At 38.1% G+C, this 27,991-nt stretch overlaps 1 protein-coding gene across 2 annotated transcripts; it reads right to left on the bottom strand.

Moving 5' to 3' along the window:
• Positions 1–457: 457 nt before the first annotated feature.
• On the bottom strand, positions 458–26,089 carry CIP2A (cellular inhibitor of PP2A). 2 transcript variants are annotated; one of them, XM_082775851.1, is made up of 21 exons: positions 25,957–26,089; positions 24,485–24,632; positions 23,077–23,189; positions 21,429–21,523; positions 20,771–20,867; positions 19,656–19,778; positions 19,371–19,516; positions 18,582–18,657; positions 17,261–17,488; positions 16,597–16,756; positions 15,429–15,570; positions 14,627–14,726; positions 13,690–13,808; positions 9,650–9,839; positions 7,724–7,798; positions 7,529–7,639; positions 7,056–7,252; positions 5,444–5,557; positions 3,529–3,611; positions 2,879–3,018; positions 458–1,751 (listed from the first exon to the last, which is right to left on the bottom strand). In XM_082775851.1, exons 1-21 carry the CDS (start codon positions 26,056–26,058, stop codon positions 1,581–1,583), a joined length of 2,730 nt encoding a protein of 909 aa, XP_082631977.1. In that variant the 5' UTR covers positions 26,059–26,089; the 3' UTR covers positions 458–1,580. The 2 variants fall into 2 exon arrangements, with proteins under 2 accessions (XP_082631977.1, XP_082631978.1); XM_082775852.1 differs by having other exon boundaries at positions 17,342–17,488.
• Positions 26,090–27,991: the final 1,902 nt, after the last annotated feature.

Raw genomic sequence — 27,991 nt, 5'->3', positions numbered from 1 at the left:
CCTTGCACTATGACCAAGAGACTTAAACAGAACTGAATCCATGTCTGCAAACTTATTCTGACATTCAAATTTCTTAACTTACTAAACTGAAGTAGAAATTTATAGTTAATGAGGCTTTATTTCCCAAATCAGTTTGCAAAACTAAGAGAAACCCTCAACTCAGCAATTTTGTTGACACTTTCTGACCTTCTTAAGCAATAACTACATTTTATGCAAAAAGGCAGCCAAACTGCATGTATTCTGTACCGAGCTGGCAGGTATCCCTGTAATATCCCACACTTAACAAAATACGTAAGACACAGAAGATAGAGCAATTTGTTTTTTATTCCCCTAGTCTTCACAGAGACCAGAAAAACATCTGTAAATCTTACTTAGGCTTAATTCATAAAATATATATGTTATAGGAACAGGTTAAAAAAGATACAATTCATCTGATGTATAATTGCAACTGAATGTACAAGGCTATACATGAGTAGACATTTATTATACAACTGAAAACCTAAGGAAAGTCAGGTGTTTTAAGATCCAGCCATTACAAATTAGACAGAAATAAAACCAGTAATGCTACAGATAACCCAAAACTCTGGTAGTTGTACCAAAAAATATGTATATTAAGGAAGTAAGTCTGCCAACTGTTAAAAGACATGTTATTCATGTCATGTGTAAACTAATGAGAGGAAAGTGTTCTGCCACTCAAAAACTTCAGTTCTAGTCTTTTATATTAAAGGATACTTAAAAATTACCTAAATATTTATACTATGAACAGTATATGAAATCCCATTGGTGTACAGCAAAAAATGGCAATGCTGACAAGAGTTGCATATACAAGATAGGACTGTTAAAAAAGTGCAGATCTTTTTAAAGAATGAATAAAATGATGTGGGCTTAGGAAAGTATTATCTAGTATTTACAAAGTATTTGTAGGTCCATATATTTCATTATGAGCATGCTTTCCTTAATTGATGCTCCTTTTTGAAAAAACACTCTTCTACTCACTCAGATTATCTCCTCAAAATTCGAAACACCTCCACATATTTACTACATGAAGTATTCACAATAATATGCTGATAAATACAGCTTGCAGTGTAATATGTTCTAATTGATATAATTCATTTTATTTCTGTGTTTGTGCTTTATACAGCAGGAAGCATCACTGCACAAAAAACAGATGGTATTAAGAAGAGTTGAAGTGAACAAGATTAAATGATAAAAGTGCTTAACATATGAAGCATACTTACCTGACTGCCAATAACAGAATAAACAGACAAAAAAATTTGAGTGACTCTCATTTTTCTATACATATTTTGGAAGCTTAGTCACCAACAAGAAGTTGCGTTCAGCTCCCAATACAGATGGACAGATGGATAGTAGTTCTGCCAAGACCACTAGAAGACCTTTTTGGTATACAGCAATTCAGTGTTTTCAAACAAAAGCCTTCACAATTATTTTTTTGTTCTCGATTGTTAAGCTACTTTAGTTTTAGATGATTTTAAGACAGATAGCATGCTAGCTTCATTTTTTTTTTTATTTTACATATTTATTCATATGTATTTTATACTAAAACCTTAAAAGACAGAGCCTTATAAACTGAGGTTCACTGTTTCTGCACTTAGCTTGCCACCACTTAGACTGTGAATCATTGCAATCATAGTGGAATGTTTGTTCAGTTCTTCCTTCTGTAATTTTACAAGTGCTTCTTTTTCTTCCAAGCGTACTTCCAATTGAGATTTTTGAACTTCCAGAGAAGATGCCTGCAAAAAAAAAAAAAGTTACTATTTCCTCCATTGTTAACTGAAAAAAACGTATACAGTATACAGCAAAAGCTAAGTGACCTGGTGGTGAATTTAAGCAAGCAATTAAGAAGCACAGTTTTAAAATTATAAGCTCATTTTAGAAATTCTTTTCTCAGCTATACATTTGGCACACATGAAAAAGTTACAGCTACTGTTGCAATTTAAACATTAAATACCAAGTGGAAGAACCCACCCCCCATTATCATTGTTCTTTTTAACCAAGAGAAGTGGAGAAGTGCTCCCAGTTAAACCATCCATGTTTCATTTCAATCCACACACTGGTAAATATTAATTAAGAACAAGAGAAATATTTGCTATATACAGAATATCATCGTCCTAGAGATTAGACTTTGCTTCCAGAGAATGGAAATACTTCAACAGACTACACACTTTGTTGCAATTACTGATTAGTTTGCATCGAAAATGAACCTCTCTGCATTGTGTGTTTACTGGGAGCCTTACCTATAGGCAAGGATATATCAGCTCTGCTGAGGTTTCTGGGATTTTAATTTATGTATTTAAAAAATATTACCCTGTTAACTCTGTGGTATAGCCAAACTGGTCTCTCTCTCATGTTTTGAAAGAAGACATTGTTTTTAGAGATGAAAAATTTATACTTTATTAGAATTTCAAAGACCAAGAAAAACAGATGTATTTTGTTGTATGCATACAACAAAATATCTTAATACAGGGTACAAGAAACAGGAGGGGGGGAGCAAAACAATAAACTCCCCCCCTGCATTTTACAGTAGCCCAAACTAGAAACTGAAAGGAGCATTCTGTGTTCATTTATTTAATATTGCACCACAGTTTTTCTTCCAAGTATTACATACTCACCCACCTTGTCTTATACAGCCCTATTAAACCCTGACTGTGACTGTTCTCTTGAATTCGATTTCTTTTCTCAGCAATTCAAAACTCAAAAGGTACATAATTAAATCTGAGAGTTTGTTCTTCTCCACCACAGGGACTGGTCTACTTTATTTGGTCACTTTACCAGTTGAATATTGATTATCCAGCTTTACCAGTTATCTAGGTATCTAATACTCCAGTCTCCAGAGTGCAGATTGCAAATAATTCCTTACCTTGATACTCAGCTCTTTCCTTGCTTGTTCTGTTTTACCTAATTCCTTTCTAAGAACATCTACAGTTTCTTCCATGTTGTTTTTTTCTTTCTGTTGAGCTCTCAGTTTTTCTTCCAGAACTTTTATTTTCTGTTGCAAGCCTTAAGAAAATCAACACATTAAAAGAGGGTTTGTCAGACTTAGAGAAAACATACTGTATTACCTAGGAAACAAGTATATACGTTTATTTTTAATATACAACATTGCTGCTAATAAGTGAAATACTGAGTAATGCCACCTATTGCTAGGTTCTAGCAGCTGCTTTCCAGCGTTTGCTGAAGAATTGAACTGAACTCTTGCATTTTGCAGTTCCTACAGAAAATAGGTCTAGTGGACATGCTGTGAAGAGATATGTTCCTGTAAGAACATATGATGCTGTGCACAGATTCAGTGAAATTCATATAGTCTGGGAAATCACATTTTTGTATCCTTTCAAAGATATATAGGTATATACACACATTTGTTTAATTCAACAGTTAAATTGCATGTCCCCAGCTACATTCAAGATCTACAAGTTACTAAGAAAAATATAGCTGCTTATCTACAGCACAGAACATCTATTTACACTGGTTAGTTCTTTAGGTTCAGTGATCTTTAGGTAAGTGACTTACTTGCAATTTTGCCATCTTTATCCTGTAGCTGTTGCTGTAATTCTTTTCTGTGATCTTCAGCTTCAACCAACTGTGCAGCAGTCCTAAAATTACAAAGAAATTTTACTTATCAAAGTGATATATATTACCATTTCTTTGTTCTAAGAAGCTAGAATGATTTTTGTCTAACTTCTAACTGCTGTCAGGAGCTTCAAATCAAATCAACCAAATTACGAAGGGTGTTAGCACAAGTTTTCTCTCCTTTCTTTCCCCTCATGAAACCATTATTTCCCTCCTTTGATCAAAGACAGAGTGGAAGCTACTGAAAGCCTAGACACCAGAAATTGGTGATCTTGATTACAGCCACGAGGCGTCCAAGGTACCTTGAACAGATGGAACTGAAGATAATAGAACTGAAATTGTCTTTCAGACAGAGTAAGGATTCTCTGACATTAGTGATTGAGATGGGGCTTTTAGCCCTTAGTATGCTCCTGAATTGACAATGTCATTGCTAACACTCATTTCATGCAAGCGTTATCATCTATACAAACACATCTATGCACAAAGTTTTTCTAATACCATTCTGAACATCTCCAGACTGTCATGTAACACTCAGCAAAAACTGATTTTCATATGACTTCACAGTAATCCATATATAGGTTATCTGCAGTCCTCACTAGTTAAGACTGTGGGAACTACATGTTATCCTAATATATAGGCGCTCTCATCCATCCATTACAGCTGTAACCCAAGCACTTCCAACTCCACAAAGTCAATTTCCTTTCACCATTACTAACACACATCATCTCTCATTTGCCTCACCTACATGACACCTATTGTCACTCTTGCTTACTTTATCTGCTTACTATCTGACACTTTCTAAACCGCAGCCTCTGGCAATAAAGGGGGAAGAAGGATATTTCCATAGTCTGCTTTATTTGTGGTAGTTCAAGAATATCTATGCAGTAACCAGTAACTGATCACCACATTAGCTTTTAAAAGGAAGCAGCTTTCTCAGAATACACTCCCAATCACACTGAGCTGCATACTGTACCAATAAGAGTTAGTGTTCACATTTATTTAGAAGCAAATAAACCCATCTGTATGAAAAATTTTCCATTTGAATCAGAACTCAAGGCAGTAATCAGAGCAGTCCGAGTCACTGACAAGGCAAGAGCCTGAAAGGATGAAGTGAACTTTGCAAGTCAAACCAAGAATGGCATTTTATTTCTAAAGTGAGTTTAAGGCTTGCCTGTAAGCATATTTTAGAGATACCTTCTGCAAAATTAAGTATTAAATAAAACTTCTCCAATAGAAGCCCTATCCTTTAGTTACATGGGTGGAAGTTACATCAGACCTCTAATCTTAAACCATTAAAAATAAAAGAACTTATAAATTGTCCTCAAGACAGAAGAAGTGAGTTTTATGGTTGAGGAATAAAGTTCCGCACCAGAGACAGAATACCAAATCAACACTCTTTCTAATATAACTTTTAATTTAGTAGGTTCCCCCCACCCCTCTTAAGGAAGCACTTAAAACCTCAAGTACTTCTGCTGATATAACATTACAGAGAAATTCTGCAGGCTAAAAGGGAATATGTGGAAACCTTGGGTGATAGTAGCATTCAACAATTCAGCAACTACCAAAAAGAACCCCTATCCCTCCAAAGAAAATCCACCCCCAAATTGGGTTGTTATCATGAGTTCTTTTAAATTACTACTGCTGCTGTAGGGTTTCCCTCCTGCCCCCAATGAATATAGTAGAAAAAACTGAAGTCCCTGCTACAGATTTTCATACACATACAACACAACTCTGAAGGATCTTTTACTTCTAGTTCTACTTCTCAGATGTTACTTAAAGCATAGACAATTACAAAATTGAATGCTAAAGCACTACTTAGCTTTACTGTCTACTTAAAGGACTGAATCAAACTTACCTGTCATTCTGCTGCTTGAGTGATTCATTTAGTTTTTTCATTGCTTCAATTTCTTTATTTAGGGAATTGCATGCAATCTGTAGATCTTTATGTTGTCTTTCGGTTGTTTCATACCTACAAATAAATTAGAGGATTATGGTTGAAGAGGATAAATGCTTTTGAAGAGCTTTTACTTTAATAGTCTGTCAAAAGACTTGACATCTGTGCAATCATCCCACACAAGCTGGAAGATACGTATTTTAAAGGACCACACATGAAAAAACAAGCTTCCCTAATTATTAACGAACCTCTCTCCAGCAGAAAACTCTTAGTGACTGACAAAACACCAAATATCTGTGTTTAGGTATCTGACATACATAAACTGTTATAAATAAGCTTTTTGCAGTCATCTTTGAAGGGACCCTTTGAGACTGTTTATGACCTCCTGTTATACAGAGATACTGAAAAATGAAAATGATGGAGACGGTGCAAAGTGTAATTAATAAGTTTGAGGCAGATCTCACATTTGAGGCAAATTGCTCTGCTACGTTCCTACCAAAAGGAAAATTCTCACCCCCTATGGTAGTTATCTCATTATTTTTAAGGAACAGCATTTAAAGTCTACAGATGGTTTAGAAAGTATGTTTTTACTTTATAAAAACAGTATAACAATCAGTAAGTTATTTTATTCCTACTTTGGGGAATTTATAGCTGTTACATAACAGACTGAAGATGCTTTATCCTACAAAGATTAGTCAAATGCACACTCATAAAGGATATAGCTACATACAACTCAAGCAAAAAAGTAGGTACTTCCACACTGGCCACACAAGATGCTTATTCAAGGAAAGTCATAATTGAGAAATCGTGTACATTTTTCCTCCTTCAATTACATCCCTTATTGGCGGTGATATACCTTCAAAGTTTCTGACATAACTTCTGAGTCTGTTATTAAACAACCAACTTGCTCTCAATTTTATCAGCTTCTTTGCCTTGCTGACACCTAGTGACAAAACTGATGTATGTGAGTTTGAAACACCATGGATATTTTAAGCCTTTATTCTTCCAAAGCATGTTTGTTTTCTTCCATAACTAATTTCTGTCCCTATGTACTTTTTGTCTCACGTGTCCTATGTGGTTTTTGGTTTTATTTTAGCTTTAAGAGCCTAAAGGAATAATGCTCGTAAATAATTTGGAACACACAAGGTACTGCCTTTCTCCCTACATTGCTTTAACCTCATTTCAGTTATTTGCTACACAAGTGATCAAAGATGCAAGCTCAAAATAGACAGTATATAAGATCAAAGAAAGAAGCTGAGAGTATGGTGTAACACCATCACAAATTAAGCATTGTCAGTTTGTTTTAGAGGACAATGCCCAAAGTTCCTTGCCATTTCCTGAGCTGGGGCCTTCAACAACTACGTTTTCACTTCTCACTCCATTTAGCATATTAACTTTTTGAATGACATACTGTAACCTGATCTGCGGGCATACAAAGAAAAAAGTACTTTTTACTTAAAACCATGAAGTATCATGTAATGTTGCCCTTCTAACATGCTTAGCTAACCCAGAACAGGGTTTTGTCACATCGATTGACTATGAAGTATTTGCTTAGAAATCCTAAGCATCTTACCTCTGAAGAAGATCAACAGAAGATTTTTTCAGTATTTCATGTTCCTCAGCAACTGTTTGCAGTTTCCTGTTGTGTTGAAAGAGCTGCTCAATATCAGTCTGTGCCCTTTCAGATTCTATCTGCTGAGCTTTCAGCAAAGCATTAAGTTCTTCATTTTTTCGTTCTGCATCCTTCAACATTGCAGCAAGAGTTCTTGCCTTTGAGGAGAAAACCCCACCAAAAAAAATGCAATTACAAGCAATTCTGTTTTAAGTCATGTTTTAGTAGGAATATTAAAAGACATTACAGAAACTGGTCCAAAGAAATATCCTGTTTTCCTCTGGATTGTTATCATGAAAATTAATACCGTCCTCATTTGTAAGCATAGGTTAGCTAAGCAAGATAAAGTTTCCGCATGTGCAAATACAGTTAAAGCTGCCCAGACAATTATTATTCCACCCCACCCCAAAGTCCCAGAGACTCCTGTTACTCACCTCAGACTCAGCCTGGGCCCTCTGGCATCGGTACTGGGCCATCAGCCGATCAGCCTGAGCCAGAGCCTGAGCTTTCGCTTCCAAAAGGTCTTGCAGCCTAGATTCTTTAGACTGTACAAAGGAAGAACATTCATGTACTAACATTCCCTGAATCTACAGACAGCATTGTACCCCTACACATTAGGTTGTACTCACAGCTAACGATGCCAGCTTCTGTTCATACACATCCATTAGTTCAGATACCCTCATATCAGTGATTGGCTCCTTCATCTGTGGAAATATTTTGCAATTACTGCTACTGTAAATTTGTATTTACTTCAACAGACAACGTGTCTAAAAGAGCTTGGTAGTTTTGTGAGCTTTCTCTCCTTTTTCTGTTCACTAAGCACATATGCCCCTACAGATCTTAATTGTTCATTAAACTACGTTTGAGTCAAGTAAGAATGTTACTTGATGATTTTAGGATACATTTCTTAGGCAGTTCTGCTACTATAATGCCAATTTTGAACAGGTGTTCATATACGCTGATGCATGACTAACTGCAAGTTCTCTATGCTGTTCGTACAAAAAAAACAATTACTAAAAAGGTACCATCTCTGCACCATTTTGAACCACTACATACATTTTTTTGGCATATTAACAACCCCCACATAGCTAGCTCCAGTTCCCAGCTTGCTTTCCTGTCCCTAAAACAGGAAACCAGTAGTTCCTTTTCCTGCTTGCAAAGCTGTAGTAATATCTAGAAGGACACAAACTCTAAGAAAAGCTTCTGTAAGCTCCGTTTGCTTTCTCTGTACAGCAATACTATTAAAAGTGTTCAGAATGTTTCTGCACACAGTTGAGCTTCACACAACATACGGAACACACAGAGATGAAGTACCAGATGTTTTAGGCCATTGTGTATACAGATTTTCAACTAATGCACTTTTAAAGGAAAATTCTACTTACTAGAAGGTCTAACAAAAGATTCACTGAATATCAGTAATGTTTTCCCTCCCTCAAAAATCCAAAGAGCTGCACCAACTGTCACATTACTGGAAGCTGCTACACTAGTGCTGTTAGGCACTGCTGCTGCTCTGACTTACATCACTAGATACTCAGCAGCACACTCACAGACTGTCACATGCAGTCCTGAAGAGGATGATCAACAGGAAAATTCACTGGAAGAGTAAGAATGAAACCAATGAAGTGTCACTTGACTTTTCATATAATATTATTCCAGCAGCTGATTGGTGGCTTGCTGAATTTTATTCTTTTCAGTTGCGACAGAGAGGAAGGTTGCAAAGCTAAGACTGGAGGCAATACCACTAATACAGCTGGTGAGCCATTATCAGGCACATTCTGTTTTTTTTTTTTTTTTTTGCTGTTTGCATACTGTTCTTTTGAGTCAAAGGAAAACATAGGCAACAATCCTTCACTCAGTCTAAAGTGGCTACAGAACAACTACTACCTTGCATCGAACAGAAAAGAGAAAAAGGAAATACGTTCAGTATACCACAGTATGGTGCCCAAAGAGGTGCACCATATGTGGTGCCTGTTTGAGTGTCTCATTTACAACACACGCTGCTGCACAGAAGTAAAAAGCTTCCTTCTGAAGTAATAATGCCGCCTTTCCAAGGAGGCCACAAAAATTCAACTTGAAATGCTCAAGATACAGCTACAGGCAAGAAAATGTAAATGCTCGTGTGCCTGTTTAGACATACAAGACACGCACCATACTCTTATAAAGCAACACAATCATCTTTATTTCATCACAGGTTACTTCTTACAAAGGGGTAAAGAAACTCTGGGTAAGGCAGCTCCTTGTACGTCTCAGCAAGTCTAGTAATTCACAACTATATCTGAGATCTGCGTCCACCTCTGACAGAGGGAAGAGCATGGAAAACCGTACCAGAAGAAGGGATTTAAACAAGCAGCCCAGCTGCTGATACTGCTCAAAGCATCATCAATGAATTTCACACAGGAACTCAGTAAAAGGAGCAGATTTTTACAAGGTAGGAAAGCAAATTGAGCTCAGCTGATACACGCACTGTAACCTGACACTTGGAGGTTAAGGTTTTTATTTTTCCTTCGTAATTGAAAAAGTCAATTATTTAGGAAAGGTATGTAAATTTTACTAACCTCTAGTCCTGAATGAAGTTTCTGTATTAATTCCTGAATATTTGAAGTCGTGGATTCATCACCTTTAGAACAAGACAAAGAACTTCTCGGTGTAACGTTGGTCATGGGTGACTGCATGTGGATTCTTTTTGATGCGTGCTCTGTTTCTTGCTGTCTGTAAGCATTATTTGCAGCAATACTTTCACTGAGTCTGTATAAACATAAATGATATTAATGAAACAAGCTGCTACAAGTATTGCTGCAAGGACTGAAGAAGAAAACAATTTCACAGCCTAAATAACTTTTTTAATTGAAAAGACAGACTACTGGAACAGTTACATTTGCATTATCACCCAACTTTAAGATGTGGTTCCAGATATGTGCCCACACTGTCTAGAGATACTGAAAGTAGAAGGAAAAACTTAAAAGCCTATTAAGGTTAACTGTTAGAAACAAGTGCAGTACCTCACCAGAAAATGCATGTTGTTCAGCTCTCTTGAGCAAAACAGATCATCTGTGTCTTATTAGCCCAAGAAACAAGTTGAATAATGACATGCAAAACAGCATAACTGTGCCACTGTTTGTCAGTAGGAGGATCGAGAAGGTATTTAGTAAGAATGATTTTGTTTTTATCAGGAATAAGAATAAGATTGAATCATCAAAAGGCAAGAGTGTTAACAGTAAATTTTAGTTTTTCCCCTCTGTGATGGTATTTCACAATATTATATTGAATACAGCACATTTCACTTTTTAAGCTTTAACCATAATTTATGTATGCAGAGAGAAGTATAATAGATTCATATTCAGTTGTACAAGGAAGAGAAGACAAAAGCTTAGACTTACGTAATTACAGTACATCCCAGTGTCTGCATGTAACTTGTGGCTGGTATTTGCAAGGCAATTACTCAGGAGATGTTCCAAATCAGAGCTTATTTTTAAGCCACCAGTCATTTTTTTTCCCTTTCAATAAATTCCTTAATTACTAAGTTAACCCAAAGACTTCACTGAAGTGCTGTCTCAATTGCTTAAGTGAACAGAGCCAATTTCTAACTCGCATTTAGAGGCATGTTATTTGCCTATTCCTTTGTGCAATGCCAGACATATTGAATTGTACAGATCCTTTGTTCCTCCACCCAGACAATTTGTTACTGTCCATTATAAAAGTATTTTATATACACTAAATCATACAGTCATAGAATAGTTGAGGTTGAAAGGGATTGCAAAGATCATCTAGTTCAACCCTCTTGTTCTAAGCAGGTTGCCCAGAACCACATGTAGTAGTTGTGAATATCTTAAAGGATGGAGACTGCACAACCATTTTCAGTGTTTGATTGCCCTTACTGCTTTAAGAGAGTTTATTTTGTATATTTAAACAAAATTTATTGTTTGAATTTGTGCCCCTTACCTCGTGTTCTAACAGCTATCACCAAGATGACTCTGGCTCAGTCTTCTTTGTTCCCTCCCATCATTTCTACAAATCAATGCGATCCCTCTGTGTCTTCTCAAAACTAAGCGATCCCAGCTCTCTCAGCTTTGCTATTGTCACATGCTCCAGCCCCTCTAACATTTTAATGACCCTTCACTAGACTCCCCTTTGATAAGTTTATCTCTCGCATTGGGAAGCCCAGACCTGAACACACCACTCCAGATGTGGTTTGACCAGAGGGGAAGGATCGTCTCCCTTAAAACTCCTACCAATTCTCTTCCTAACACACTCTAGGACGCTATTGGTCATCTTGGCCATCCTTGAAGACAGAAGTCACATTTGTTTTCTTCTAGTCCTCAGGGACCTCTCCCAGTCACCAAGACCTTTCAAGTATGATACAGGGTGGCCTCACATTGATATCAGCCAATTCCCTAAGTACTCTTGGTTGTATCCTGTCAGGTCTCTCAGACTTGTATATGTCCATTTTGTTTACATGTTCCAAAACATGATCTAGACTTGTTCCAGACTTGCCCAGTGATCTCAAAGACCTGCGATTCCCAAATGCTGCAAAGCATACCATTGAAGACCAAGCTGAATAAGTCATTGAGTTCAACAGCCTGTAGCACCTCCTGCCCTCCTCCTGCGCTGATCTTGGTGTCTGCAAGGCTGATTCTCACTCCTTGCTCTCCCAGCTGCTGTTATGCAGCAGCTTTTTTAACCTTCTTCCTTTTTTTCTTCTCTTAAATCTGCTCTCACAGAAGCACAAACAACATTGCTTATTGGCTCGGCTCTGGGCAGTGACAGGTCCCTTTGGAGCCATCTGAAACTGGCCCTTATCTAGCATGGGGCAGCTGCCGGCCTCTTCTCACACAGGCCACCCCTTCAGCCTGCTGCTACCAAAACCTTGCCACATAAATCCAATACAGTGCCCTACTGCGTTACATCTGCAGCAGACACTGGGGTGCTTGGACACCATGAGGACCACAGATCAGAGCCCTGTAACTGCAAGCAGACCCCCCATTTCCTCTGCTGCTTCCTAGCCCTGCGTACAGGCACTTCACAGGAGCACCCTGTATTGCTGATTTCCCAGAAAAAGTAGAGGGCTTTCCCCCCCTTTGGTACCTTGCTGTAGACAATCCCTTACATGCACATTAGGGTGACCCTGCTTTAGCGCTGCTGTTTTTATGGCTGTAAGGTGCCTCCTGTTCACATATACCCACACCCTTTGCCTTCCAACCCAGTATACCACTTCTTCACTTCATCGGCTGTGGTCATCCCTTCCCCTGTTGTTTTTAATTTAAAGCTTTCCTCATCATGTTTGCTAGTCCTTGATCCTCAATCTCTTTGTCATGGAAACCACGCCTGTTTGACAGGGGTTACACAAACATTTGTTGACCAAGATCTGTCCGTTCCTCCTCAACCCCTTCCACTCTCACCCACAGGAAGAAGCAGAACACCACCAGTGTTCCCCACACCCTTGTCCATCACCACAGGAGCCATGTAACCATGCTCGATAATATTCAAGTCTCTCCTGCCATAACATTTTTGCCCTTGTGGAAGGCTAGCAGGTGGTAATAGCCTGAGGGCTAGAGAATCCTTTATTTTTTCCCCCAAAACTTCCCAAATCTGATCTCCCGGAAAGTAGCAAGCCTCCCTAACTGGTAAGTCAGGTTGCCACATTTTTAAGCTGTGAGGCCTTGAAGGAGGATCTGGTCTCTCTCTTTTTCATCATTTCTGATGCTAAGTCCGCTAACTTTCTCCTTATGGCTCCTTCACTTGGCACCACAGCTCCTCAGCAACTGCACACCTCCTGCAGGTTAGAAGACCACCTCCTGCTGCCCCAGCTTAGGGAGAGGTCCAGGACACTCGCTGCAGCCTGAGCCCACCAGAGCTGCGTACCTGTTCTGAAATTTCATTAGAGTTGCTGCCTCAGCTTTCAAAATTTATTTTGTATCTGTTTTGATGGCATTACAGACCTTCTTCTACTTAGAAAATAACAACCCCTCACCCAGATTGCCCTTCTGAAGTCTATATCTAATTAGATATAGGGATTTTATTGATAAATAGTACTATCATAATCATAAAAACAGCATTTATTTTTTCAGGATGAACAGTTTTAAGCTGTTATCACCGTATTTTTATTTTAAAAATGGAGCAACTTCCTGTACATGCCACCTCCGCCATTTTTTTTTCTCAGAAAAAAAAAAAAAAAACAACACACAATGACACACAATGAAGCAAGTCACCATGATTAGGCTATTTGATCATCCTTCTTCCCCAAATAAAAAGCAATTCAGACACTGTTCCAAGTTAAACTTCCGTCAGAGCACTCTGACAGAACATCGGCTGCAGTCCAAGTATAAAACTCTAAGCACAGACTTCAGAAAAGTGAACCCCGAGGGATGGAAGTCACTATTAGGCTCTCTAGAATCTAACATTAATTAACTGTCAGCATTTCAACTAATTCCTGTCCTCTAAAACCACTTCTGTCTCTTAAGTGCAGATTGAGAGGAAATGACAATTTTTCTAAAGTTACTAGCTCAGATGAACTGAAAGTAATATGTCAAGAAACACAAGCATCACTAAGGCCATAAAAATTTCAAATCCTACAAGACTACCACAAAAATAAACTTACACAATGGCAGGAAAATCGGGTAAGGGTGCAGCCTCAAACAGTATTCTAAGTCCCATTTGGACTTGTTCTCTGTAGTCTGATGTTAAAGCAAACGTCAGAGGTGCAATCAGGCGTTGATCCTAAAAAAGAAACTAGAGTCAGAATATATAAGAGTAAACAAAAAAAAAACAAACATAATACCAATGCCCATGAGCACAGAAAATTTTTATCCAAAGCTGCCTTTTTAAGTTCTGCCCTTCTAAATTTCTGAACCCCAAAGTTAATGACACAGAATGAATTTGAAAAACAGTTCACACTTGGATGTATTTAAAAATTGTTTTTCCAATTAGAATTGACATAACAGGTAAAGTAACTACTTAACTCCTTCAAGTTTTTAAGTGCTTGATTTCCATCATAAAGGATCATAAGCGTTAAGTTTTATTAGGATTTCCTGATAGCTGTGGGACTACGATTGCTACCTATTAAGTTACACAATTCCCATTCTTCAAAGAAAACCCTCCAAAACAGTATGAAGTGGTTGACTGCCTGGTTTATTTTCCATCTACAAGTAAGCAGCAGATGTACTATCCAGCCAGACTGTTTTGTCTATGTACAGTTACATCACAGATGTATACATTTAATAGTAAATAACCTCGCAAACTATGTGATTACATAGTTGTGATAACTTTTTTGTTTGCTACTTCCAAACTGTAATCCTAGTAGAGTCTTAAGAGGATAATCCTTACCATGTATTATTGAAATAAGAAGTATGAAAGCAAACTGCTTGTATTTTAGAAGAACTAACAGTGAAACATTTAAGAACTGTACCCAGGGGACTATTCCCTATCAGTTTTACCACCTCAGAAACAAGCATGCAAAATCATTTTGAACTAAAACTGCTGCAGTGCTATTATGCTTTCTTTACACATACACTTTATAAGACATTTTAAATTCGTACCTGCAGCATTTTGTAGAAGCTCACTTCCATACTAGCTACTTCTTTCTTCAGTCTACTCATAAGATCAAGTGTTTTCAAAATAGTATCAGCAGCAAGTTTGCTTTTCAACATACAAATGCAAAAAGAAAAGTGGAAAAAAGGCAGGGAGATCTGTCAAACCAGTACTGATAAATTCAATCAATTTACAGAGTGAATAAATACATTCATAAAGATGTTAAACATATCTAGCAAGGCATCAATGCCAACACCACAAGAAATCACTCAAGAAATCAGTTCCATGGACATGCTGTTGATTTTTTCCAGCGTACCAAGGACAGCAGTGAAACTCAAAAAGCACTTTCAAGTTGAAAGTGAAGTGGGTTTAATCACTGGCCAATTTTATCGGGCATATAACTCAGTTATATTGATATTCAAGTCAGCGACACTGAGTTGAAGGAATGTACATTCTTTTTTAGTACCATCATTGGCTCCCCTGTTTCCCTAGTATTGATGGGTGATATCACTTCTGGTAAGCCTAAAGATGAGCCTAAATTAATGGATGCTTAAAATCATTGTCCCACATCAATGGAACTCTGGCTTACACACAAAACAGCACCAGAACGTTTAAGCCAGGTTTTATATATTGAGATGACCAGTGTTACATTCTATTGCCACAGAAATATTAAATCTGATTTAAAAACAGTACTGACTTACTTCCATTTAAATGGCAATTTCAACTACAGTATATTTTCTGTTGGAACAATATTAAAACTCACACAGGTCTAGCTAAAGTAGATTGCAGGAAAAAAAATTGTGTGCTTACCACATTTTAGAGTCCACTACCTTTGCCCCAAAACCAGCATCAATTCCGCTGTAGGTAAATTGGTGTTCAATCAGAGACACACATTGGCTGGCAGTCAGTACCTTTGAGGCATGTGTTTTCAGTATGTCATCTCTACAGAGCAGTAGATTGAGTTAAGTTTTATTCTTAACATACCTATGCTTAGGTGTTTGCACCATAAGGAAATATTTTTAATAAGACAGTACATCCAAGCATGACATACTCCAAAAATACTTTTTAAGACCAACTATATAAACCACTTAACAGACAATCAAAAAAAAAACTCTGCTGTTCAACTAAAAACCAAACATACTTGGAAACAGACAGCTACAGGAAACCACAATAAAATGAGGCAACTTAAAGGATGAAGATGAACAAAGGGGATTGCACAACCAGTGCCTAACACACAAACTAGTTAGCTAGGGGAGAACTAGCCAAAAAAAACTTCACAGACTTCAGCTGAGATGCCGGACTACATCCTGCTGTCACATTCTCCTTACTTCAGGACACCAAGTTCAAAAAGGCAACAAGACAAAAATCAAAAGCAGAAGAATTTAAGCTTCAAGTACTTTAGAGCTGTAGACTTGAAGATGACATGATAGATTTGCCTTCTCACCAAATCTGTCCCAAATCCTGTCAGAGACAGGATGTTACACTAGGTGACTAAAAAAGCTGTTCCGAAATTCTAGTGAAGGAAACCCCTTAAAAAAAAGTTTAAATTATATCATTCTGCATCATTTTTACTCTTATTTCACAAGTCTAAGTTTTTACCATATTTGGCTGGGCATTGCATTAGATTTAGCTAGGCCACAATACCCCAACGATTAAGAAGATGGCCACCCACCTTCTTCCTTACAATTTCACCAGAAACACTAATCATTTTTGATCTGCAAAGTGCTTCTGTACTGCTGAACAGCCACCACATTTTATTCTGAATCCCTGTACTACAAAATAATTTCATAACAATTAGAAAGCTACTTAAGATCTTTCAAAATTACAATGTTAAATAAAATTAGTGCAGTTATTGCCATTAAATGCTATCAGTGTGACCCAAAATGGACATTTCTTCTAATACCTTGGAACAGATCATAGTGAAGTCCATAGTGGAAAAGTCATAAATTAACTGCCAATAGGCACGTAAAAAGGATATTTATGAGGACATTAATAGCCTTGACCATTCTTTCACACTTTTTCTTCACTAACAGCTCATCCACAATCTGTTCTGGCATCTGAAGATGATCAAGAAGAACAGGCAGCAAAAGATCCACAAAGTGTTCAGCTGAGGCACTGTTTCCACTATTAATAGCATCCTGTAATAAATTTTATGTCAATGTTTAGAACTACAGAGAAAGGAAGACAAGTCTACTCTACTTCTTCCTCCACCAGCTTGTAATCAAGCGTTCCTAGGCTCTTGCTATTTTAGGTTTAAGACTGTTGATCAGTATCACACTGGAGAAGGAAGTTTAACAAATAACAGTGAAAGAGTAGAAACTCTCGCTTGTAAAAGTCCTTGAAAAAAAGTCTTGTACAGCTTTGTATCTATCTGTATCTATCTGGCCATATGGCAGGTAGATATGGATAGATAGATATGGAACTGCCGTATCTTCCACTTTACTTTCAAAACAGATATATTTTTGAAATACATGTCTTTAAAAGAAAAACTGAGTGTTAAAGTATGAAATTTTAGAAAAAAAAAAAAATCAGGTATATTTTTACATGCTACTTTTCAAGTAAAATGGTATTAGATGTTTAAAAATCAAAACAAAAATATAGCTGCTAAGAAGCACTTCAAACTCAATTATCAGCTCTGGTACCTCAAAAACCTCTTTGAATAGCTGTAACGCTAGAACTGAACAGTCTTCAGAGCTTTCCAATGGTTGGTTTGACAAGTGTACCAATGCAACAGATGGTTCAAAAGTCTTTGAGCGAGTCACAAATCTGGTATTTCCAGAGACTGGCAAGCCAGATGGTTCCAGTATTGCCTGCCGCAGGGTATGACGCAGTTCAACCACAGAACAGAAGGCGAGCAGCAGCTCTAAGATCTGTATGAAGTGAATGAAAGAGTTCAAACACTTTTAAACCAATTACTCATACAGCAATTGCAACTCCCATAGCACAAATCTGAAGAGATATTTAAGTTCTAATCAACTATTCTCGGCATTTTAAAGTTCTATGAATGATATTTTTCCCTCCATAAAGTCAAGTGAGCAGCAGCAATACAGTCCACTAGACCAAAGAAATCCATTGAGTGGTGAAGGCTTGCAACAGTTGGTATTCATTGTACTGCTTTCCTTTCTTAAACAAAAAAAGAAAAAAAGACAACTGCTGTCTAGTGATCTACCAGCAGTAGAAATGCTTTGGTATGCACTAAATTCAAAAAAACTATGCAAGGGAAAAATATTCTGAGATATTAATGAATGCCCATGTACAAACTCAGATGAAAATGAAAACGCCCCAAAAAGTACTATGTCCACATATTTCTAAGTAATAACCAATAAACAATGAAAGTCACATACATGGAAACATGAGCATTTATTTACTATGATGTGAAATGCACTCTTAGCAAAAGTTTAAGATTTATTTCAAAGATATACTTTGCCCAAGCATTTTCATAACATATCGTATTTTAGTCTTTAGCACCAGATAGCCAATGTGTCATTTATTTAAGGTGGTAGTGGGACACAGCTGAACGGAATAGTGAACCCAAGTAATTTGTTCTATTACTGTGCAAGAACATACTCCCTACTTTGAAACTAGTGTCATGGTTCCCTGACCATCAGTTCAAGATCTGAGTAGTATTAATTCTAGCCTTGGTATGTGAAGTGGGGCACAAGCTGCATTTCCGGTGCAGTAACCCACATTTCTTATTAGCCAAAGTATGAAAGGTATTCATATTCGCTTTTTGCCTTTTTATCTGTTGCCTGAAAACATGCACACAAAACCCAACAAAAACAACACACCAAGCAAATACAACCTGAGAGGCTTTTGAATTACTTAAACACTAAGTCACTAAAGAGTCTTGAAATCAATTTATTTAATCAATCCTCATACACAAGGAACCTATTTATGGCTACAGAAATGGAATCAGGTTATGAGTTGTACCCTGTTAGCCTTAAGATAACAAAGCATAAATACCTTAGATGATGAGTTGGGATCCTTGCCGTGAAGGAGATCTAATACTTGACCAAGGCATGAGGTGAAGTGTTCATACCTATAGCATACATGAGGGGAAAGAGGGTGCAGAAAAAAAGCATTTGAAACTTGAACTTTGAGATTTATACCAAGGGATGAAACGTGATCTATTTCCTTTTTACCCCCAAACATTTCAAGTACAGTGATAGCTTTGATTTTTGATGAACTTTGCTAAAACAGAAGCTCGACTTCAAAAATATTCCAAGAATTAAAAAAAAAAAATCCTTAAAATACACCAAGATTTTCTAGCTATTCTTATTGCTAGAAGATTCAGATGGGATTTCAGAACTAAACTCTACTAGCTGAATTTGCAGAAGCAATAGACAAGCACTCTGCACAATTAGTCTGTAGTGCACTACAGTAAAATTATTACAACTTCGTCAATACTATTCTACCTCAAATTAATGTAGACCTGCAAAAAGGCACAATAGCTGTTCATGAAATTGTCCAACCACTGACACTGTTGAGACAAAGAATTACTGAAAACAAGCATTAAGTAGTTCTTAAGCAACGAGGAAAGGATGTGTTTTGATTTACACTTCTGTGTGAAACAGGTAACACAAGAATCCTTTAGTTTCAGGTAGCATAGTTATAATTAACTAGTAACATACAAGAAGCATCTACAGATTTTTTCCCAGTGTGTGGTTCAGAATACAAATGGCATATAGCAAAAGAATTGAACAAAAGCTTATAAAAAGTATTTAAGATATTTTTTATAAAGTCAAACCATACCTAGTAAGATAATCTGCAACTTTGGGGTTTTTCAGAAGATCCATGAGTAGATCAACAGAATATTTTCTTGTTAGAGTACCATCTCCATTTACAACAATATTGAATATTAACTGAAAAGTCTGATGGATATTCCGAGCATGAAAGAGCTAAAAGAAAAAGGAAAACTATGTTCGAGAACATACTTAACTTGCTCAGGTCTCTTGCACATTACAGTTAGATGGAATTAGAACTTGATTTTTCCAGTGTGGCCAACAGATTTATCAACAACTTCAAAGTATCACTTACTTTTTCTCCTACTTCTTCATTTAAAGTAAGGCTTGATAATATTGAAAGTGCAAACACAACCACAGTCAAACTACTGTGGGCCAGGAAACTTATCAAGGTACGATAAAAACTCTTCACATTATTCTAAAACAAAAAAGAAACAGGTATTATAAGTTCCGTTTTGTTCTGTAAGAGCACCATACTTACAGCTTGCTCATATTTTAAAATAAGAAACAAATCATTAATGATACAAAAATGTTAGAATGACAGACTTCCTCCAGGAAACTTATTTTAGCGTTCTTCTACTGCACAACTACTGGAGTTGACATCAATGACTAAATTTTCTGTTGTATTTGCATAGGGTAGAACAATAAAAGGAGAGCAAGGATTTCCATCACTATTTTAAAGACAGATAGATAAGAAAGTCATTTTGCTAAGACTTCAAAAAAAAAAAAAAAAAAACCACACTGAAAATTGAACCTATCTCCTCTTTGATCAATTTGAAAATAGTTCATCCTTCCACCTCCCCTTCCCTTCAAGGTAAGCAGTACATTTACATCACATAAATGAAATTTTATGTCTCCATCAAGAAATAAGTTACATTTGTACTGATTGATAAAGAGACATGGACTGGAATGGTTTGGATACTGATGTGCATTGGAAGATTCAAAGGCCCTGACCTGACATCATTGTATTTTATTTTTTTAAAGATTTATCTTTTGAAAATTAAGTCTTTTTTGGCAAACTGCAGTAAGTTTTGCCTGAAATCCAACTACAGTCTTTATATTTTAACATTTAGTTTTTCTACCAAAGATATATAAATTCAATTAGAATATGTTCAAATTTTTTAATTCAGAATTTAAAATTTAAATTCTCTTTGTAGAGAACAGTTGCAATAACTGAATGTGTAATGCAAGCCTGTGCAACAGCAAAGAAAACCCAGCTTCCAGTTGTACTGATTGTTTCTGAAATCGGAGAAAACAACCACCAACACTGGACACAACACTGAACAAAAAGGTCACGATTATTTCTTATGCATGGAAAAACATGCATAATAAATAGAAAGGTAATTCCTCATAGTCAAGTAACTCTTGTCCTCAAGCCAGAGAGCCATGCCACAAAACCAAAACACTTACCAAAGATTTTATCTGAGTTTGAATAGATAAGTTGTGACGACAGAGATTCGCCAGAAGTCCTAAACATGGTATCGTTAACTCATCTTCAGTGGATTGACTGGAAAGAGAAGTCCAGAAGTTTAAACAAAGATGTTTTCATTAAAGCATCCTGAATCTAGTTACTTTTTTCTTTTTTTTTTTTTTTTTGAGTAAGATACCATTTGTGCAAGCAAAGCAAAACTAAGATCTGCAGGCAGCTTTTAACTGAGCTAAACAGCAATAACAAGAGTTGGAGATTAACATTACCAAAGGTCCTTTATTTCAGGTGTTTTTAATAGTCATTAGACTTGCACAAAATTCATATTTTTCTAAAGGAAGTCTGCTTATAGGAGCTGGCATGAATATTTCCCATGGCTTCTGTGCTTGTTAGCTTCCCCTTCCTGGATATGGGCTAAGAGGCCAATTAGCATTCAGCCACCCACAACAAACATCACATTTGACAAACTTAAAAAACATGTTTTTAAAGTAAAAATCTCTGGTAACTTCACAGCAAAAACGTCACAGCTTACTCTGAAGACCAGAAAGTTAGTACAATACTTCACATCATCTTCAGAAAGTTTACATGTTGAAACCTAGCTAGGGACTTCCCATGAGGAAAGATAAGTGAGTACACACTTACACGTGGTGCATTAGAAATGAAATCAATTCATCGAGGTTGGCACCAGCGCAAAAGACTGGAACATTGTAGGTTAGCCTCTGAAGCAGCTGAATACTCTGAGGAAATAAAAAGCTATTCACATATGTCTTCCTTATAGCATCTCACTGAAGAACATTACAAGTACAAAAGGCTTTTCCTAGAGCTGAAGCTTAAAGAAGAAATAACCAAACACTACAAATGAATTCATTTTCCAACTGTAATGATAACGTAATAGTTATACAAGCTGCTGCAAGTACTTGGAATAAAATATCCTACCACAGTGATTACTGTGTACTTATTAAAAGCCCAGGCAGGTTAGTAAAGTTTTATTTTAACAGAGGAGTTCACTTTTTAGCCCACCAACTGTCCCCTTTTTCCTCATCAGCCAATTCTCCATTCTGTCACTGAGAAAGGGGTTCTATACCAAAAGTTTTACCAAAATCTAAAAGCACTGTGTAACCTCTTGCAGAAAGCATGTTTACAGTAAAACATACCTGCTGTAAAAACCACCAACAGACCTAGTGATACTACTTTCCGTCATACAACATTCTTCTGGCATATAACTGAGTTAACGTGACAAGAATTACAGCGTGGCTACGGAAAGCAGACGAAATGAAATCTCACCCTGTAGAATACCTAACATAAGAGCTTAAATCTCATAACTGTATATATTTGATGATTACAAAACCTTTTCCATTGACTGCTAAGTCACCTGGATCCCCAAGTCATCTTGTACTCCCTAGTATTTTGAGAAATATGCAAAACATTAGAAAAGTGTTCGTACTTGCCACTTGATTAATTTCCAATACATCAAGGGCAACATAACTGCTAGTAAATTCGTTTTTCTGCTTTCCCTTTTCTGAAAAGAAAATTGTGACCACAAATAGCCAGCAAGTGTATGCTGAAAGCTCAAAACCACATATGAGAAATCCTGCACTTTTTTTTTTTTTTTTTTAAAAAAAAGCCCAACATTACTGTTCAGTGCACAGAACGGACAGGTATAAGTTGGTGTAGTCAGGCAGAGATGTCAAGTGTTCACTAAAAATAACTAAAGCAATAATGTCACGATGTCTGCAGTTAGCTCCTAAAAAATGAGCTTCCATTAGTACAGCCCCTTATATTCACTAGTAAATAGCAATGATCAAAGGTAAGGAGGCATACACGCCCTGCAAGCCTCCATCGAGAACCAGCAACCACAGCTTTCCCTTCACTCATTCCCATTTACCTGTCAAAATACTGATTAGACAAAACAAAATGTAGGTTTTTGTTAGGAACATTAGAATAAATTAACAAGTTTACCTTAGCTGAAAAATAAGCTTCCATGCTCTCATACAGTGATTTCATGCAGTAGAAATTTACAGTTTCAAGAAGGGCTTTTTTTTTTTTTAATTATTATTATTATTAATTAGAGAAGGTGAGAAGCACAAGCAATCTTAAAGAGAATATGCAGAAATCTATGTAGTGCTGAAATCCCATATTAGACTCAGACAGCAAATATAGTACACAGCTTATATCAACCCTCCCTCAACACATACTGTAGGTGTAAATAACAATTCTTAAAAAGCTCTGCCTGAAACAACGTATACTTTATAAAAGTAACTAAATATTGTTCAGCATTAGATCCTGTTACCTGTAGTAATACTGGATCGTTAAGATTAGTAGAGCTTCGATGAACCACTCCTGCCAGGACACTGGTCAGATTGTAGGTATCCTGAAGAGCTTCTCTAGTGTCATTGTCTAAAGCTAGAATTTAGGTATTATTAACAAAAAACACCCTATGGATCAGCAAAAGCAATTGTTATATTAGCAACTAAGCATAAGCCCTAGTCTTTGGCCATTTTTTCTACACAGATTTCACAAAAAACTACAAATCACAGCTCCTATAAATCACAGCTTGAATCTCTACCTTAGTTCTGAGCTGACAGTGAATTGAAATGCTAATATTTTTCTTTGGGATGTTTCAACACTGAAGAAACTGCCTACCTCCAAAGCATAAGCTCTATCTGAGAATTTATATCCTGCAGTTAAAAAGGTTACAGCTTAAAATTAATGACTTTAGTTTCTTGCTTCATGCTAGTGTGGCAAGTAGACTAAAACTGATACCTCGATAAGGTTATCTAGCAACAGTAGTACAAAAATCCAATTCTGCTTAGGCAGTCCTGGAAAAAATGTAGTGGACAAGGATGATGGGTAAAGCAACAGATCAGCTGGAGGAGGACTGACTCTTAAAATTTTCCAGACTGCACAGGTTGGGAAAAATAATTATGACCCCCAGCAACAAGTTTTACAATATTTTACAACATTTTACAATAACCATTAAAAAAAAAAAAAAAAAAGACAAGTAAGGGGTCATCCTAAAGGTCTCAAAACACCAAGAACCACCCACACCTAAGGGAAAAACTCTAAGCAGAGAGCAAATGGATAATTTTTCCCTCTACACATAACCCAAATATGTAGTTTATGGTGAGCACAGAGCTTCCTAGACAATTAAGTCCCACTTTTTGTGGGAAAAGGGAAAAAATCCATCACAACAAACAAGAGGCTCCAGAACCTGTTTTCTAGTTTGGAAACGGGAAGGTACATGGGCCCAGGACATCCTAGAATCCACACTGCTGCCTAGCAAACACTCCAATAGGAGAACTAAACTGAGGCAAGGACAATCATTGATATAACATTGTTTTTCTCTCCTTTCACATCCCCATGGCAGGTTTCTTAATTTAGTAAATGTTTTCAATCTCTCAAATCAATGTTCCTACAAGAAAATAATTTCTCACACAGCCCAGTGGGAAAAAATAATCTGACAAGCATGATCATTGTCATTTCAAATTAATGACTTGAACTCTGTTTCTAATAGTGATTTAAGATCTTATTTGGCCTTGTACATACAGTCTGGTAGCTCAGCCAAGCATTCCGTCATGATGAAAGATACTTAGAACATAAGGTGTGAAAAATGAAGTTCAACACATGTGCCACAATCAGCATCTGCCTTGTCTTTCCTTTCCCAGACCCAAAATTAGAAATTAAAATGCGAACTTTACCTAGCTGTGATAGTAAAGTAACCAAAGCCAAGGTTAGAGAAGGGTCTATATTAGCATCCTCAAGGAGTTCTACTAGGCAATTAAGACATTCACTTGGTAGAATCTGGTTTGAAACAAATAATCGTGTAAGCTTCAGTCCCGAGATAACCTGGAGATGAAAAGAGAAAAACAACCTCAATTTCTTAACTGCTGCAAAGCATTTAATAGAGAAGACAAAGCACAGTGTTACATTAGCTTCATTTTGCCATGTTTGACAAACTGAGAATGTATCTGCCACTCTAAGTAGGACATCCATATTTGAATTTGCTGCACACACACAAAAAAAAACTGTGGAAAAAAAAAAGCTTTTTTTTTTTTTTATTTCTCTGTACATACCTCCTTTACTCTTTGAAAATACCAAGTTTATATTGCCATCAGTTTTGGGACTTGTTTTGTTTGATTGCCTTTTGACAGCATTCATTGTAATAACTCATTCTTGTTAAAATGCAGAATAGCGCTTATTACTTCTGTGCATATTGAAAAGAATTAATGCCAGGTTGTTCCTCATACAGATTTTAGCATAAATAAAAGATAGGATTTATTTACTTCTAAGGAGCAATCATACATACTGCTCATTACAAATGTTTATTGATTAGCCTTCAGCTCAACCCAATAACCTACTTTCTGAAGAAGTGGACATAAATACAAAGGTATTACTCTGCTTGAAGGTAAAAGGTAACAGTGCTATTTTGTGAGTACTCTATGCTTAAGATGAAAAAGAAAACTTGCTTTCAGGAAAGCCGATATAATAGTATGTTGTAAATGATACACCTGCACGTCAGTATGGGTAGACACGAGTTACATGTGGATAATGCAGCAATGAAACATTGATTTTGCACATCCCCTGTGCGCCTCTCTACAGTGGATATGGAGAAGGAAGTTAAGCTGAGTACCAGTTTTTATATTAATGTTTTAGTATTAGCAATAAAACCAATGTATTTGGAAAAGATACTTTGCAGTGTAAGCAATTAAGCCAGGGTGTCACTCTCATCTCACCAAACAAGCCCCTGACAAGGCTGTTCAGGGAAATAAACAAGGCTACCCCTTAGGGGCAAACACCTCTGCTCACAAGTTGCATGAGGCCAGACACGAGAGCAGTCCGTCATTTAGACTGTATTCTTAAGTAAGCGCACAGGAACAGAACTAAACACTGGAACGTTTCTTCTCCCTGGGAACTGGGCCCCGGGCGGGTTTCCCCTTCCCCTTCGCCGCCGGACACCTGGTGCCGCTGCGGGGCCGGGCCGGCCGAGCCCACGGTGGCCGCAGAGCCCAAGGCGATCGCGGCGGAGCGGGGCCAGCCACGGCCGGGCACCGTGGCGGTGCGAGAGGAGCCGCCCGGCTCCCCGACCCCGAAGGAACCCCACTGCCGACCCCTCAGCCCGAGCCGTGCCGCTCCTCCGCCTCTCCCACCGCAGCCCCGGCGCCATCCTCACCTCCAGGCTGCGCTGAACGAGCGCCGCGTTGCACGGCGTCTTAGCAGCCTTATACTGCGTGGCTGCCAGAAGCAGCGACTTCATGCAGCCCGAGACATCCATGGCACCCCCCGGCTTCCCCCTCAGGGCAGGGAACGACCGAGCCCGTTCGTATTTCCCGCCGCCGCCGCCATTTTGACGGCAGCGCCCACTGAGCAGGAGCGCCCGCCTCCCCCGCGGGGCAGGGCGGGAGGCGCCGCCGCCGCCATTTTGCTGCTGGGGGTGGCGGTGCTGAGGGGAAAGGGGGAAGCTGCTGCGGAGGGGCGAAACGTCTGATCGTACCTTTTGGAAGCATTCACACGGATTTCTTTCCCGTGTACTAGGAGTGCTGATCATTGGGGGATGTGCATATTAACCACTTCCCTCATGCTGTTAACAGCATAATTTATTCTTACAAAATACTGCTGTGTGTTGTACATTGTTTTCAGTTTCTTCAGGGCCTTTGCTCCAAACTTTGAACAGTTGATCTGCCACAGGGTCTGTGCTTCAGCTGCCTGGCACCGAGCCTTATGCATTGGAGGAAAGTTGTGGCTGTATGGGCCTGGATGTACCACTGGATATAGGTGCAGTTTCTGGAGCCTCAGCCACTGTAGCACTCTAACGCAGAGCCCGAAGCACTGTGTGGTAGCAGTCTAGCATGTGAAACAGCACTTGCCAGCTAAAAAGTACGACAGACCACTCTGTTATTCATGGTCAGCTCTTCAGCCATCAGGAGTCACACCGTCAGGGTCATGAGGCATAGTCCTAGCTGTGGTGTCACTTGGCCTTTTCCTAAGGCTGATCATAAATCCAAATGATATAACCCATGGAGGACTCCTGAAAGTCTCATTACAGAAAAACTGGAGTGTTGATACAGTTGAAGATCAAGGTGCACTAATTTGGATATCAGCATGGCAGCTGCTCAGTCTTGTTATAAATGAAGTAACAATTCAATGTGAATTTAGTAATATTTATAAAAGAATATTTATAAAAGGTATAAAAGACAAGTAAACAGCGCTGGGTGTGGGGGGAGTCTACGCTCCATCACCACGTGCACACGAACATCATTCTAGATACACAGAACATGGCTTTTACATACTAAACCCAAGCATGCCTATACAATCAGAAAAGGTAACACAATCCTTTAAGTTCCATGACTTACTAAACGCGAGTACGCCTATACATATATACAATCAGAAAACAAACAATCCTCCAAGTTCCATGACTTAACAGTCTCCATTTTCCATTCCTTTTGAACAATGTCTCGCTTTAAGTTGTCAAGCAACTTGGTCTTCAGGCCTTATGTATTCTGTTCTTCCTGGGTGGAAGAAAACATATCCATCTCCTTTTCAAGGCCAATGAGGCCTGGGTCAAAAGGCACGTTCAGGTCAGCAGGGGGCCTAACAGCGAAAGCCTATGATGGCTGTGGCAGCAGAGGGGCCCATGGCGATGGCATAGCAGTCGGATCAGTAAACGAGCCCGTAGCTCCCTCACTGTCTGGCAAGCCACACGTTTGTGATTGTGGCTCCACATGGCTCTTTAAGGCCTCAGAGACTGCTTGCCAGGTGCTGAGCAATCCCACTGCAACCTTGTCGTTTTTAGTTGCAGAGTCCCACACCTTGACCTCAGTTTGGTCCCATATTTCAGGCCCATAAACCGTCCAATTGTTATTAAGGAGAATAAGCTGTAAGGTTACCAGGACAGTCTTTGTTCCTAAGGACGTATGATTCCCCATAATGCGCAACTGCTTACCAGCGAGGGGCAGTTGTGTGCACGGGTACGCTTCTCTCCAGCTCCAGTGTGCCCATTTCCAGCGACTTTCTGTACGAGCTTCTCTGAGCGGTTTGCTGAGTTTGGCCGAACCTATCTTCATGAGGCGATCAGTGTGCCTGTTCCCGTCTTGGTCTCCGGTCTGCTAGCCTGTTCCTCTTCACTCCTTTTTCCTGCTTCTTTATTGATCATAACTTCATCACATCGTGTTGCCTTCCTTTTTTTTTTTTTTTTTTCTTTTTTTCTT

This window comes from Aythya marila (assembly GCF_965140915.1).
Source record: "Aythya marila genome assembly, chromosome: 1".
Lineage (NCBI taxonomy): Eukaryota > Metazoa > Chordata > Aves > Anseriformes > Anatidae > Aythya > Aythya marila.
The sequence above is the reverse complement of the archived record's forward strand: the minus strand, read 5'-3'. Positions and strand labels throughout refer to the sequence as shown.